At 40.7% G+C, this 15,433-nt stretch overlaps 1 protein-coding gene and 1 pseudogene across 1 annotated transcript; both read left to right on the top strand.

The window, feature by feature from the left end:
* The window catches only part of LOC107758306 (cryptochrome DASH-like), an 8,719-nt pseudogene extending 4,347 nt beyond the window's left edge, over positions 1-4,372 (top strand).
* A 488-nt stretch (positions 4,373-4,860) lies between these two features.
* Positions 4,861-8,246, top strand: LOC107758293 (myeloid differentiation primary response protein MyD88-like). The gene is made up of 5 exons (XM_016575999.1): positions 4,861-5,409; positions 5,973-6,095; positions 6,184-6,364; positions 6,702-6,793; positions 7,815-8,246. The coding sequence occupies exons 1-5, from the start codon at positions 5,106-5,108 to the stop codon at positions 7,967-7,969; spliced, it is 855 nt and encodes a 284-aa protein (XP_016431485.1). The 5' UTR covers positions 4,861-5,105; the 3' UTR covers positions 7,970-8,246.
* The last annotated feature ends 7,187 nt before the right edge of the window (positions 8,247-15,433 follow it).

Genomic DNA, 15,433 nt, shown 5'->3' with positions numbered 1-15,433 from the left:
GTTTTGTAAAAATCGACGCGTTTCAAAAAGGCGGGGCATAGAGGAGAAACAATAATGTACAGTATGTGGAAAATAATGTGTTTTTTTTACTTTAAACCGCATAAACACATTTCATTACACCAAATACACAAAATAATGTTCTTTTTAGCAGCATCATATGACCCCTTTAATATAGCAATATTACATGAATTGTGCTGTGATTTCCTCTCAGATGACTGTACAATCCTCTGAGGGATATTTAGAAGGTCCAGATATTTAGAAGAACCAGTTAGAAGTAATCATGATATATTTCCTGTCTGTGGTTTCAGAGCCGCTGGAGGACTGCCGCTCGGCCTTCCCATGCTGCGGTGGAGAGACTGAGGCTCTTGCTAGGCTGAAACATTACTTTTGGGATACAGTGAGGCCTCTTCTTACAGTTTTCTAAAATTACTTAAAGTAATAGTTCACCTGAAAATAAAAATTTGCTAAAAGCTTACTCACCTTCAGGACATCCAAGATGTAGACGACTTTGTTTCTTCATCAGAAGAGATTTGGAAAAATTAAGCATTACATCACTTGCTCACCAATAAATACTCTGCCGTGAATGGGTGCCGTCAGAATGAGAGTTCAAACAACTGATAAAAACATCACAATGATCCACAAGTAATCACTTCTTGTGAAGTGAAAAGCTGCATGTTTGTAATAAACAAATTGGTCATTAGGAGGTTTTTAACTTAAAACCGTTGCTTCTGGCTAAAATACGAGTCCTCTATCCATAATATTGCTTTCTCCAAATTCGCCTCGTCTGAATCAGGAGGGAAATATGCACAGATAAAGCACTGTTTACAAGTGAAAACAGGCCTCAGTTCTAAACAAATACTGTATGTCTGTGGATTTTGATGTGAGAGGATAACAGGGATGAACTTTTTCACTGGAGTTATGCGTTATTATGGATTATGGACTTGTATTTTGTCCAGAAGACAAATGACTGTTGTCGTGTGGATTATTGTGATGTTTTTATCAGATGTTTGGACTCTCATTCTGACGGCACCCATTCACTACAGAGGATCCATTGGTGAGCAAGTGATGTAATGCTAAATTTCTCCAAATCTGTTCCAATGAAGAAACTCATCTACATTTTGGATGACCTGAGGGTGAGTAAATCAGCAAATTTTTATTTTAGGCCAGGGTGATCAACTCCTTTAATTAATGAGAGAGGGTTATTTAATGCTCGTTTTATCACAGAATGCCGTTGCAGCTTATAAGGAGACCCGGAATGGCATGATCGGAGTGGACTATTCCACAAAATTTTCTCCTTGGTGAGCCCTCAAAATGATATTTTCATAAGGCATGAGTACAGCACAGACTAATGCTGAGCAGTCATGGCTTTTTCATTATCCTCCTTCAGGCTTGCAGTGGGCTGCATATCACCCAGGTACATCTATGAGCAGATCAAGAAGTATGAAGCCGAACGAACTGCCAACCAAAGCACATACTGGTGAGTAACGTGGTTAGGAATATGTTTTCAAATAAAATGAACTTGTGCCAGGTTTTTATATGCAACATTACTACATTTTTCTTCACCAGGGTGATATTTGAACTTCTGTGGAGAGATTACTTCAAATTTGTGGGTTTAAAATATGGAAACAGAATATTTCATATGAATGGTAAGTCTGGATTTTTTTTAGTTTAGTTTTTTTTTTTCCTTTTGATCTATGTTGGTTTTAGTTTCTTATTAATCATAAAATGATAATTTCTTCCTTCATGAACTGAAGGTCTGCAAGACAAGCATGTGTCGTGGAAAACTGATACGACATTGTTCAATGCATGGAAAGGTAATGTGACTTAGAATTTGTTAGTCTTTTTACCCAGTTCTTAATTTTGTACTTAATTTCATCAATCAACCAATGAATACACATTTCAATTAATTTTCTCTGAATTTAAAGCGACATTTTTTCACTTGTTGTTCAGAGGGTAGAACTGGGGTGCCGTTTGTAGATGCGAACATGAGGGAGCTTGCACTGACAGGATTCATGTCCAACGGAGGACGTCAAAATGTGGCCAGCTTTCTGACCAAAGACTTGGGCTTAGACTGGAGACTGGGTGCTGAGTGGTTTGAATACCTGCTGGTAGGAAACATTTGCCATATTTGATGGAGTGGGTTGATGCTCTCTGCTTTTTGCTGCTGTTTGATGCACTATTAACTTTCATTGGCATCAGGTGGATCATGACGTCTGCAGCAACTATGGAAACTGGCTCTATAGTGCTGGAATAGGAAATGACCCACGAGAAAACAGGAAGTTTAATATGATCAAACAAGGACTGGACTATGACAATAATGTAAGTAGTGGTTTTTACAGGTCTCTTACAGTAATAGCGCGTAAAAACAAAAAAAACAAAAAAATAAGAGAGTAGTTGTCACACTCAAACACACTAGTTGTTGTCATACTCCAGTCAATATTTCTCAGAGTAGATGTATTTTTAAAGGTCTTTTAAATTATTTTTAAAAGTAATAATAGTTATTTGTATTCTTAAAACCATAACTTAAGTAAAATAATTATAAAACAATTCTTGGAACACGAAAACTGGAAAAGGAAAAAAAAAAAACAATCAAACCATTGTTTTAGTCAACATAATTTGTAATTAATAAATTAACAGTTTAGTAACAATTAAGCATATATATATATATATATATATATATACACACACAGTATATATATAATCTTTTACCAGTACTTGAATTACAGGTTTAAAAGTACTTAATTAGACTCTATGATATATCATCAAATTAAATAGATGTTTAAATGATTAAAATGATAATTAATAAATTAACAGCTGCTTTTCGTTCTTAAACTTATGTGAATCATATTCATAAAGGCACATCCTGGTATTTTCCAATTTTAAATACTCTTTATTGTTATTTAAGTGAGCAGGTTCTACAAACATACCTCAATTTCACTGCATACTATAGGGGTAAGTTGTCACAGTAGACCATGTCATTAAATAACCATAGTTTAAATAGTAAAATAATAATAATAAAAAAAAAAAAAATAATAAAACACCAAAATTGGTAAGGGAAGCATTAAAAAACCCAATTGATTACACTCTAATATCAGCAAATTAAGTAGATGATTAAAATGACCATTAATAATAAATTAACAGTTGCTTTTAGTGCCTAAACGTATGTGAATCATTTTCATAAAGGCATATCCTGGTATTTTCCACTTTGCTCATCATTGTCACTTAAGTGAGCAGGTTTTACTATGAGCGTAAGTTTAAATGTAGGAAGAGGAAGTTACACATACTTCTGATGCGTCTGAGAGATTACAGCAGGATAAGGCATATTTTGACACAAAATTGACACAAAATTATGTATCTGTGAAGGGAGACTATGTGCGACAGTGGGTTCCAGAGCTTCGAGGTATTAAAGGTGGGGACGTTCACACCCCCTGGACCCTCAGCAACTCAGCACTCTCACACGCCCAGGTTTCGCTCAACGAAACATACCCTTCCCCTGTTATCATAGCGCCCGAGTGGAGTCGGCATGTCAACAACAAATCAGTAAGATTATTAGCAACTTTACATTATTGATTGTTAGGGACAAAGATAAGCTTGTTTTCAAACAAATTACACAATTTTACTGGTTTCTTTTCAGTCTGGTCCACCAATGAAAGGAAGGAAGGGCTCATCTTACACAACAAGACAACAAAGACAGAGGCATTGACTTCTACTTCTCCAAGAATAAGAGTTTCCAAGGAGGAGATGTAGTGGAAAAGTGGTTTTTCTACTGCTGGGCAAATAGATGCAAGCCATCTGCTTAGGTCACAGGTTACACAGTGGAATGAGGAAGGGGAAATGAAAAATAGTGTGGTTTTGTGTTGCTCTTCCTGAATCTGTTTTCACACGGAGGTCCAGAAACCTCTGCTCACATTCTGAAGACTTTATTACAAACTGTAACTCCGATTTTCATGTATTTGTATATATTGTGTTGATTACAATATTGCATTTATGGTGGTTTTAATAAATTCCTGCGAATGTCCTCGTTTAGTCAAGGATGATGAAACGTTTTGGAGTTATACCTAAAGCTGTTATACCTAAAAAATAAAAGGATTGGGATTTTTGGTGACTTTTCCCTTTCTCACATGAAACAGTGATATGATGAAAATGATAAGAAAACTGAAAAAGTTTGAATAATGTGCACATACAGAATATTTTCTTCATTTGTTCAGAAATAGGAAGTGAGAAGTGCCAACTGTGTCAGTTTGGTTTTAAAAAGTGAGGGAAAACACTGTAAAAGACAGCTGTGTGCTCAGAACGCTATGATTAGGCTACTAGTAAAAAGTTGAAAAATCTTTTACGTGCATGTGCACCTTTACTTACAACATTTACTTTTTTCCCCCATCGGAATATCAAGGACTTTTCTTAGGGTTACTCCATTTGATTATTAAAAACAAAACAAACAAAAAAAAATCAGTCAAAATATGTGTTTCTTGTCAACAAAATTGCTTCCTGTAGTCTATGTTGGTCAAACCACCAACATTTTTTATATATATTTTAAAACAAAATTGAATCAACTAAACTGAACGCAGACAATGCTGTAAACATAATTAGACAATTATTAACACAATATTCTACACACTGAACCAATGAGCTTCCGCAAAACGGACCATTTTAAGCATTTTTCCTCCACACATCAACTTTCTAGCGTAAACGTTGCGGAAATTGCCCATATTTGGTGTTGAGGCTCTGCCTTTGTAAGCAGATCTGAGATCAGTGTTTGATTAATCTCTCTAGTACCCACAAAGTCCTGACACCGCTCCTGAAGCAGCCGATCCTGCCTTGCCTTTTTATGTAAACTTCGCGCGCTCATGACTCCATTGGCTGTACGTGTATTTCGTCATTTCTCTGACTCATGTTTTTTTTTTTTTTTGCGAACATTTCCTCAATCTTCACAGTTGTTTAGTGTACGTATTGCAGTTCGTGATTTTGTTGTTTTTTGCAGCTTATCGGTAGCGTCAGAAAATGACACCTTAAAATATTTAACTTTTTCGTATCACTTTCTCTTCTCGAGTTAAACGCGGAGATTAACAACCTGAGTTGGGTAACCGTGAGATTTTGGCTTAAATATGGCATCAAAATCAAGTATAGACTATGAGGCGATTCCAGTAACAGCTTTAAACTGCAGTTTCCGAAAGAAACTGGGGCTGTATTTGAATCCAACAAACGCAGTGGCAGCAGACTGGAGGACAGTCGCCGAAATGATGGACTTTACCTACCTGGAGATCAAAAATTTCGAGAAAAGAGAGTATCCCTTTGAAAAGGTCTTAACGGAGTGGGAAACTCGTCCAGAGTCAACAGTAGCAAATTTACTGTCGATTTTAGAAAAAGCTGAAAGGAAAGATGTCATATCGGACCTCAAAGACATTATAGGTATGTCACCCACATTTTATTTATATTACATCATTTATATTATACTAGCCTATAATATATAAATAAACATTAAAAACGTATTTAGTATTATTACTGTTTTTATTAATATTTATATGGTTTAAATAATTAAAATGAATTCATTTAAATGCTTTATAGTCACATCTTATTATTATCATCAGTATTAGTATTGTTTTTCATGTCAGTTAAAACAACAGGTTACAAAAGGAAAATTTATCAGAAAGGAACTGTTTTATTTAACAGAGTCACACAATTAACTCACAAGTAGAAAAATGAGTAAGAAATTTCACATTTTATTGCGGTTCTTGTCCACTTATTAAAACAAAAGTTGTCTATTTATTGATTTTTTTTCTCCAAAGAATTAAGCCATATCCCCCCAAAAAAGAAAAAAAAATCTCCAAAGAGCATAACTGAGAAAAGAATGGCTAATTCTGAGAACAGGAGAATGTGACCATCTAACACATATGAAATGACTTTCATTATTTCGGACAACATAGAAGATCTCCAGCTAAGTGCTCTTGTATGTTGTTGGTGTTTGTGCACAGATGATGACTGCAGGAAGTATTTGGAAAGACAGATGAGGAAGCCTGTCCAGGTTCCAGTGGTGGACAGCTGTGGCCCGCGCACACAGGAGCGAGAAGGCATCACGCTGTATGATGATCCACAAGGTGAGTTTTTCCCTGTTCTGTCTGAATACACTGTGTGGAGTTAGCTGAATAGCAGATTACCAAACTAATCATTGTCTTCACTGGACAGGACTAACACCGGAGACCTTTGATGCTTTCATCTGCTATTGTCAGAGTGACTTCCAGTTTGTGCATGAGATGATCAAACAGTTGGAACAGACTGAATGCAACCTGAAGCTGTGTGTCTTTGACCGAGACGTCCTTCCTGGCTCATGTGTGTGGACCATCACCAGTGAGCTCATAGAAAAAAGGCAAGTTGGTTTGCGGTTATTTATCATCCAATGCTCATTTAAGTTAATCTTTAAAAAGAATATATAATAATAATAACACTTTTAATTGTAATATTTAGCAGATATAAAAATGAATAGCCATTCTTCATACTGTACATAACATTGCTTTTATGTATTTATTTATTTTTGATTTAAACAAAATAGTATATAATATTAATATCAGTCATTTATTGTTTATGCTTTTGGTATTGGCCAGCAGAATTTTAATGTCTGTGCATTTATAAATTCTTGATGAATTGTCAAATATCTTTAAATGTTTGTAATCAGTTGTAATAACTTTTTTTTTTTTGACCTTTAGGTGCAAGAGGATGGTGGTGGTCATTTCTGATGACTATCTGGACAGTGATGCATGTGACTTTCAGACCAAGTTTGCACTCAGCCTTTGCCCAGGTACAGCATTTTTCTTAATATTTATTTGAGTTGCATTGGCATTTTTATTTTTAGCTTATTAGGGCCCAAGCACTGTTCGAAGGGCCCTATTGTTCTTCTAAGATTCTTTGTCAAGGTTTTTGTTTTTGAGGCGCTTAGCATGCTTAAACCTGAAATTTGGAATGCACACCAGCCATAAATTGAGTGATTTAGAGCAAACTTGAGCTGTATGTTTGGTCATGGAGGCTGATCATATGGACATTAAAATTGTGGGTAACTGTCATAGCGCCTCCTAGCAGCAGAAAGTTTGTCTTTTACAACGATTTTGAAATAGTCCTCCTATATTTACCATCAGTTGTAATAACTTTTTTTTTTTGACCTTTAGGTGCAAGAGGATGGTGGTGGTCATTTCTGATGACTATCTGGACAGTGATGCATGTGATTTTCAGACTAAGTTTGCACTCAGCCTTTGCCCAGGTACAGCATTTTTCTTAATATTTATTTGAGTTGCATTGGCATTTTTATTTTTAGCTTATTAGGGCCCAAGCACTGTTCGAAGGGCCCTATTGTTCTTCTAAGATTCTTTGTCAAGGTTTTTGTTTTTGAGGCGCTTAGCATGCTTAAACCTGAAATTTGGAATGCACACCAGCCATAAATTGAGTGATTTAGAGCAAACTTGAGCTGTATGTTTGGTCATGGAGGCTGATCATATGGACATTAAAATTGTGGGTAACTGTCATAGCGCCTCCTAGCAGCAGAAAGTTTGTCTTTTACAACGATTTTGAAATAGTCCTCCTATATTTACCTGCTTAAAAGCATGTGCATTGGTTTCCTAAAGATTGAGCCCACCATTACTGCTTGGAGCTATATTTCAGTCATTGAAATCTGCAGTTGTTGTGATATATCTGCTCTAAGCTGTGCTAAACTATGCATTTCATGTCATTAAAACCGAAGGATAATGCAGCTATAAAAGCAGCATAGAAACTCTTATTTCCTGTGAAGGTCCTAATATGTAACAGTTTGACTTTTGTCTCTGCTGCAGGAGCTCGCTCTAAACGTCTAATCCCTGTTGTCTACAAATCCATGAAGAGGCCTTTTCCCAGCATTCTCCGTTTTCTGACCATCTGTGATTACACCAGACCCCGCACACAGGACTGGTTCTGGATGCGATTGGCCAAAGCGCTCTCGCTGCCCTGATCTTTTCCATAGACGCTGTTAAACGGGTCATGAACTGCCTTTTTTATTATTTTGTACTGTTCTCTGAGGTCCACTTATAATGTTATCAAGATGTTTACATGAAAAAACATAATTTAGAAGTAATACGGTATTTTCTGTCCTGTTTGACCCCCCCTCATCGGAACACTTCGTTTCAATAGGTGTGGCAGATTGTTGACTCGGAAGTTAACGCCCACCGTTATGATTGGCTAACAGTTGTGTATGTTTGACAGCCTACATCCTTCATTGATGGATGCTGCTGTGATTTAGGTTAAATACTCAGTACATATCAAATGTTTTGTTTAACAGACAATGCAATAGTGAGCACGTAATAAAAACAGTTACTCACACTTGTGTGGTGCAACGTTACTGTCGGATCCAATATAGTCGGCACAGCATCGTCTTTTAGTTTCAATCTTTTGTAGAATTGTGCCTTGTTTATAAACAAATCCGCGGTAAAATGAACTGAACAAAGGACCAAGTTCTTACTGACGCGGTCTGGAACATTAAAAATAAAGTTCATCCAGTGCTGGGCGGTATACCGGTTCATACCGAATACCGGTGTTTATTTTTGTTATGATATGAATTTTTAAAATATCGCTTAAACAACCTTCGGAACGCGACACTGTTTGAAAGGGAACAGCTGTATGTGTTACTAAGCGTGAAATTTCAGAAACTGAAGCTGTAGAACCAATAGAACGTGATGACACAGAAGAACTCATCCACAATATCCACATTGACCGCCACAAATATTCACCGCCCCCTGCCATCAGCTCCCGCGTCTCACACACACACGAGCGCGACTTTAGCACTAGATTTAGCAACTTTCAGGCCCTTTTAGCTGCTTTTTTCCATAGAATATTCATACTGACAAACCTAGCGACTTTTTTTGGATAAACCTTACATGCACGTTTTTGTTTGTTGTTTTTTTTAGTTTGTTACTCAGATGCAGGCATGCGCTGCATGAGACAAAAAAGTAATATAGCCAAAACAACCGCATAGCCGCTCTTTAGTGTAGATGCATGTTGATTTTATCAGACGATGCCGCGATTATAAATGATAGTGACTCCTGGTTAACATTAAAAGGGTCACTATTTAGTGTGATATTTTTTGACAATATTCACTCATCATGACAGTAAAATAGGGCATTCTAAGTCAATATACTGCAGTATTTCCTCTCTCAATCAGTAGAAAATATGCTTAACACCCGGTCATGCATGAAAAAAAATGCCGTCATGTACCGTTAAACCGGTATAATTTTGAAAAATACCGTGATATAAATTTTTGGTCATACTGCCCAGCACTAAGACGCGGTCTGGAACATTAAAAAGAAACTTCATCTACTCTTTCCCAATGTTGGGATCAGGAGGAAGGCAATGCAAAGACTGTTTTTCAACAACTTGGCACTGCACAGTCTTGTTGTTTTCAGAGTCATCTTTATCGTTTGGTTTCTGTGTAGACCTGCGTTTGCCTCTCTCGTTATTTACATTACGTGCGCACATCGGTGGGCGGGGCTAAACAGGAAGTGATGTAGCAGCAGGCGTTGATCATCTTCTGCGGAGGCGGTGTTTAGCCACACGATTACATCATAAAGTGGAACATTCCACAACCTGTCGTTTTGGCAGATTGGCTTCAATTTAAGCTGTTTTAGACTAACAAGAAAGTTTTGAGTTCAGGATGTTTTTATAGTACAATGTCGTCTTATATGTCAAAACATCAAGGGAATTTTGATTTCTCAGTTCATGACCCCTTCAAAGGTTTACTATGCAGTCATCAATGGGTAATAATATTCTCTATGGAGGATGAAGGGAAAATACCTTGTGATTTTTGCTTGCTTGGGAGAGTTTCTCAGACTCAGTAGTGAGTCCAGTTTATGAACATTTAAAGAAAGGTACTTTTTGTAGTATTTACGTCAAATTAGTCTGCCTTAATCAAAAGGTTGCTCAGCTTTCCAAAGCAAATCCCTACAAATGGTTACTCATGTAATTTCGTTCTTGTCTTGTTTGCAATGTGTACAAGTGTGTTTATTTTGGTATTTTTGGCAAGAGTGTTTGCATGTGAAATCTGAATGTGCATAATCAGTCAGCTATTTGCTAATGCTAAATTGAAGCTTCTTAAAGTGATGTATGTAGTACTATGGGCACATAAGAAACACTTTTGCTCTGATGTTTTAAGGCACTTATACTTTGTCTTTCATACTGGCAATGTTATATGTTATAAAATATTTGAAATATATTTGTGTATGTTATGTTTAACATGGCTCTTTGCCATGAACATTATTACTCAACCTTTTCTTGGTAAGTTAGCAGCTTAATACAGATTTACAGATCTGAATTTATTTCGGTCACACAGTCATGGTTGGTTAACCATGTTTTTTCGTTTTCAATACCTCAATCTTCCTCTGACGGCACATTTTCATCAATCAGATATTGTTTTATCTGAAAACAACAGAACTTTTTTATATTGTGTTCAAAGTTTAGACAGCATTATACAATTAACTTAAATGATTTTAGCAAATGGCTGCAATGTAACAAAGAGTGAAAAATTTAAGGGGGTCTGAATACTTTCCGTACCCACTGTATATTGGCTGCTATGCATATGGCATTAATTGTTACTCAAATGCGTATTCATAGGTCATTTCTGTGTATATAGATCAAGTTGCCACATTTACCACACTTCCTGTTAGTGGAAACTGTTTCTACTGAAGCAGTGAGAAATTATTCTAAAAACATCTTCTGAAGCTGATTAGAAAAACATACAAGTAGTAACCTCTGCTGCAAACCTTGCATATTTTAAGATAGAAATGTGTGTGTGTGGATGCACTGGCATGTCTTCACACTTTTTTCTAAGGTTACGAGCAGTGCTGGATAAAGTACTTGAAAACCACACTTAAGTAGAAGTATAGATATCTTACCAGAAAATGACTTTGGTAGAAGTTAAAGTCACCGTTTGTAATATTACTTGAGTAAAAGTTTTTAAGTTTTTACAGTAAAAGTATTTATTGTATTTAAGTATGAAAAGTATTTTTTAATATTAAAATTAAATATTGAAAGTAAAAGTACAAGTCAATTCAAAATAGAAAAGCAGCAGATTAATATTAAATATTGTTCTATACACAATTTGAGCAGCAAGATTGTGTTCAGTTTGAACTCTTTCTTCAATTTTGTATCTTTGGGTTAGCATAGGAGCCACTTCATCTGGTACGAAGACTTTTATTCCAACATAAGAAAACGTCTCGGGTTACTTGCGTAACCCATGTTCTCTGAATAGGGAACGAGACGCTATGACGCAATGGGAACGCCCTCTAGGCGTGCCGATTGTCTGAAGCCCGTATAGAATCACGGCAATTCATTGGCTGATCACGCGGGCGCCGCCCCACGCTCTTGCGTCGCCATCCTTATACTGGCGAATGCGCCATCTGCTCCTCAGATTTCTCTGCCGAAAAAGACCTCTTGTTGGCAGCGCGAGGAGCTTGGCAGCAGACGCAGCATCTTGTTCCCTATTCAGAGAACATGGGTTACTCAAGTAACCCGAGACGTTCTCTTTCATAGGTTCACTCAACGCTGCGTCGCTATGACACAATGGGAACGATATGCCAAACACGCCAAGCTAAAGGGTTGCCGTATCTGGCCCGATGAAGAACCAGACTGTATCCCCGGCTGGTTCAAGCGGACACAACCCGGGAACCAGGAGCCGTGTCAAGATCCAAATTATAGAACCTGATAAAAGTGTGCGGAGAGGACCATCCTGCCGCTACACAAATATCCTCTAGAGGGACTCCCCTAAAAAGAGCTTGAGAGGAAGCCACAGCCCTAGTGGAATGCGCCTGAATGCTGAGAGGTGAAGAAAGACCACGCACCTCGTATGCCAGCGAAATAGCGTCCCTAACCCAGTGCGGAATTCTATGCTTCAACGCAGCAAGCCCACTGCGGCCAGCACCAAAGCATACTAACAGCTGCGGAGATTTCCTCCACTGGCTAGAACGATCCACATAGAGCTTCAAAGCTCGGACAGGGCAGAGCATGTGAAGTCTCTCATCCTCCCCTGAAGCAAAAGGAGGAGGATGGAAAGAGTGAAGGGTCACCACCTGAGAGCGAAAAGATGCAGACAAAACCTTCGGAACATATCCTGGTCTGGGTCGTAAGGTTACTTTAACCAGACCCGGGGCGAAGTCCATACACACCTCGCTGACCGAGAGAGCTTGCAAATCTCCAACTCGCTTCAACGGAGTTAGCGCCAACAAAAAACAACAATCTTGAGAGTCAGAATCCGTTCTGGAGCTGACTCCAAGGGCTCAAAAGGAGCTTCCATTAAGCCCTCCAGGACGACTGATAAGTCCCAAAAAGGAACTCCAAGGGGCGTGCTGGTCTCAGACGCTGAACTCCACGTATAAACGCTGAGACCAACCGATGTCTGCCCAGGGGAATGTCATCCGATTCTCTCCGTGCGGCGATGGCCGCAACATAAACTCTCAGGGTAGTAGCCGCCGCCCCTGCCACAAGTTTTTCTTGTAGGAACTCCAGTACTGAACCTATAGGGCAGTTGACTGGGTCCACTGCATGAGCTAAGCACCATGACTCAAAAACCTTCCACTTGGAGGAATACAGCCTCCTCGTGGAAAGGGCTCTGGCACTAGCAATAGTCTCCTGAACATCGGCAGGAAGACTAGAAGTCAAAGCTGGTGGCCTTTAATGGGCCATACCTACAGCTTCCAGATCTCGGGTTGAGGGTGACAGATCTTGCCTTGAAGCTGAGACAGCAAATCTCTTCTGATTGGAATCTCCCACGGAGAGCGATCCAGAAGAGAAATCAGCTCCGAGAACCACGTCTGGGACGGCCAGAATGGGGCCACTAGCAGGAGATGGACCCCGCACTTCCTCACTCTGCACAGTACTGCCGAAATCAGCTTGACAGGCGGAAACACATACAGTGTCAGGTTCGGCCACGGGTGAGCGAACGCATCTATGCCCAGAGGTGCTGGGGAACTCAGGTAGAACCAAAGTGGACATTGGGACGACTCCTGCGTCACAAAGAGGTCCACCTCCGCCCTGCCGAACAGGTCCCAAATCTGGGCTACCGTTTGATGGTTCAGCATCTATTCCCCCGATTTGAGCTTCTGTCTTGACAGAAAATTGGCTGCGAGGTTCAAGACTCCCGGGACGTGAACCGCTCTCAGGGAGAGGAATCTGCAGAACACTCTTCTTGGCGTTCATTCTGAGGCCAAGAGACCGCATGTGGCGAAGGAGGACATCCCTGTGGTGACTCACTAATTCCCTGGAGTGGGCCAAAATGAGCCAATCGTCCAGGTAATTGAGTATACGGATGCCCTGGAGCCTCAATGGGGCCAGAGCAGCATCCATGCACTTTGTGAATGTCCTTGGTGCCAAGGCTAGGCCAAAGGGAAGAACCTTGTATTGGTAAGCCTTTCCCCCAAAGGCGAACCTGAGGAACTTCCTGTGTCGCCGAATGATCTGAATATGGAAATAGGCATCCTTCAGGTCGACGGTGACAAACCAGTCTCCCACTCGAATCTGAGACATAATAGCTTTCAGCGTAAGCATCTTGAACTTCCCTTTGTAAAGGGAGAATTTCAGTCGGTGAAGGTCTAGAATAGGACGTAGGCCGCCATCCTTCTTTTGGACGAGAAAATAGCGACTGAAAAAGCCGCGTTCCACTTCCGCTGGAGGAACCTCCTCTATCGCCCCCTTGAGGAGGATTTGAGCTTCTGCTCGACAGAAAATCGGCTGCAAGGTTCAAGATTCCCAGAACGTGAACCGCTCATAGGGAGAGGAATCTGCCTTTAGCCCAAAGGAGAAGACGGCGCACATGCCTGTCCAGGGTGCGGGACCATGAACCCCCCTGGCGGTTTTTATGAGATACTACCGCCATGTTGTCCGTCCTGACAATCACATGACACCCCTCGAGAGAGGGGAGAAAGCGAATCAGTGCCAGAAAGACGGCTCTCAGCTCCAGGCTGTTTATGTACCAGGAGAGAAACTCTTCCGGCCAAATTTCGCACGCTGGCCTGCCCTCGAAGACCGTGCCCCAGCCTGTCAGAGAGGCGTCCGTCGTAACCATTTGGCGACGGTGAACAGCGCCCATACTGACCCCTCTCTGAAGAAAGAGGGGGTCCCGCCACATTGAAAGTGCACGAAAGCAACTGCGCGACACTCTTACTAAGCGAGAGGCTGGTCCTGTTGAGCGGATCCCTATGAGTTTCATCCACCAAAGGAACGGTCTCATGTGAAGCAGCTCCAGGGGCAGCACAAGGGAGGCTGCGGCCATGAGGCCCAAGAGCCTGCGACAAGTGCTTACAGAAACATGATGGCCTAGCTTGAAGCGGGTCATGCATGCGTTTAGGCTGGAAATCCGGGCAGGAGCCAAACGGACCTGCATCTGAACGGAATCCAAGAAAACCGAACCCCCAAGAAAACTGTCTGTTGAGAGGGGGTGTGGAACACTCTTCTTGGCGTTCATTCTGAGGCCAAGAGACCGCATGTGGCGAAGGAGGACATCCCTGTGGTGACTCACTAATTCCCTGGAGTGGGCCAAAATGAGCCAATCGTCCAGGTAATTGAGTATACGGATGCCCTGGAGCCTCAATGGGGCCAGAGCAGCATCCATGCACTTTGTGAATGTCCTTGGTGCCAAGGCTAGGCCAAAGGGAAGAACCTTGTATTGGTAAGCCTTTCCCCCAAAGGCGAACCTGAGGAACTTCCTGTGTCGCCGAATGATCTGAATATGGAAATAGGCATCCTTCAGGTCGACGGTGACAAACCAGTCTCCCACTCGAATCTGAGACATAATAGCTTTCAGCGTAAGCATCTTGAACTTCCCTTTGTAAAGGGAGAAATTTAGTGGGCGAAGGTCTAGAATAGGACGTAGGCCGCCGTCCTTCTTTGGGATGAGAAAATAGCGACTGAAAAAGCCGCGTTCCACTTCCGCTGGAGGAACCTCCTCTATCGCCCCCTTGAGGAGAAGGGAAGATAGTTCCTGCTGTAGCACAGAAGCCTCTGAGGCGCTGCCCACTACAGTCAGGTGAACCCCATCGAAGCGAGGGGGGTTGCGACCGAATTGAAGTGTGTAACCGAACTGAACTGTGCGGAAAACCCAGGGCGATGCCCCTGGTAGATGCTTCTATTCGTGAAAGAACTGTGATAGAGGAATGAATGAATGAATGAATGAATGAATGAATGAATGAATGATGCATTTATATAGCGCTTTATTGTGTATTGTTGTACACCCAAAGCGCTTTACAATCATGTGGGGGGGTCTCTCCTCAACCACCACCAGTGTGCAGCATCCACTTGGATGATGCGACGGCAGCCACAGGACAACGGCGCCAGTGTGCTCACCACACACCAGCTACAGGTGGAGAGGAGAGAGAGTCATAGAGCCAATCAAGTGGATGGGGATTATTAGGAGGCCATGATAGACAAAGGCCAG

Source organism: Sinocyclocheilus rhinocerous, unplaced genomic scaffold (genome assembly GCF_001515625.1).
Source record: "Sinocyclocheilus rhinocerous isolate Xijiao unplaced genomic scaffold, SAMN03320098_v1.1 scaffold142, whole genome shotgun sequence".
In the NCBI taxonomy this organism is placed as follows: domain Eukaryota; kingdom Metazoa; phylum Chordata; class Actinopteri; order Cypriniformes; family Cyprinidae; genus Sinocyclocheilus; species Sinocyclocheilus rhinocerous.
This window is presented reverse-complemented; position numbering and strand designations above follow the sequence as displayed.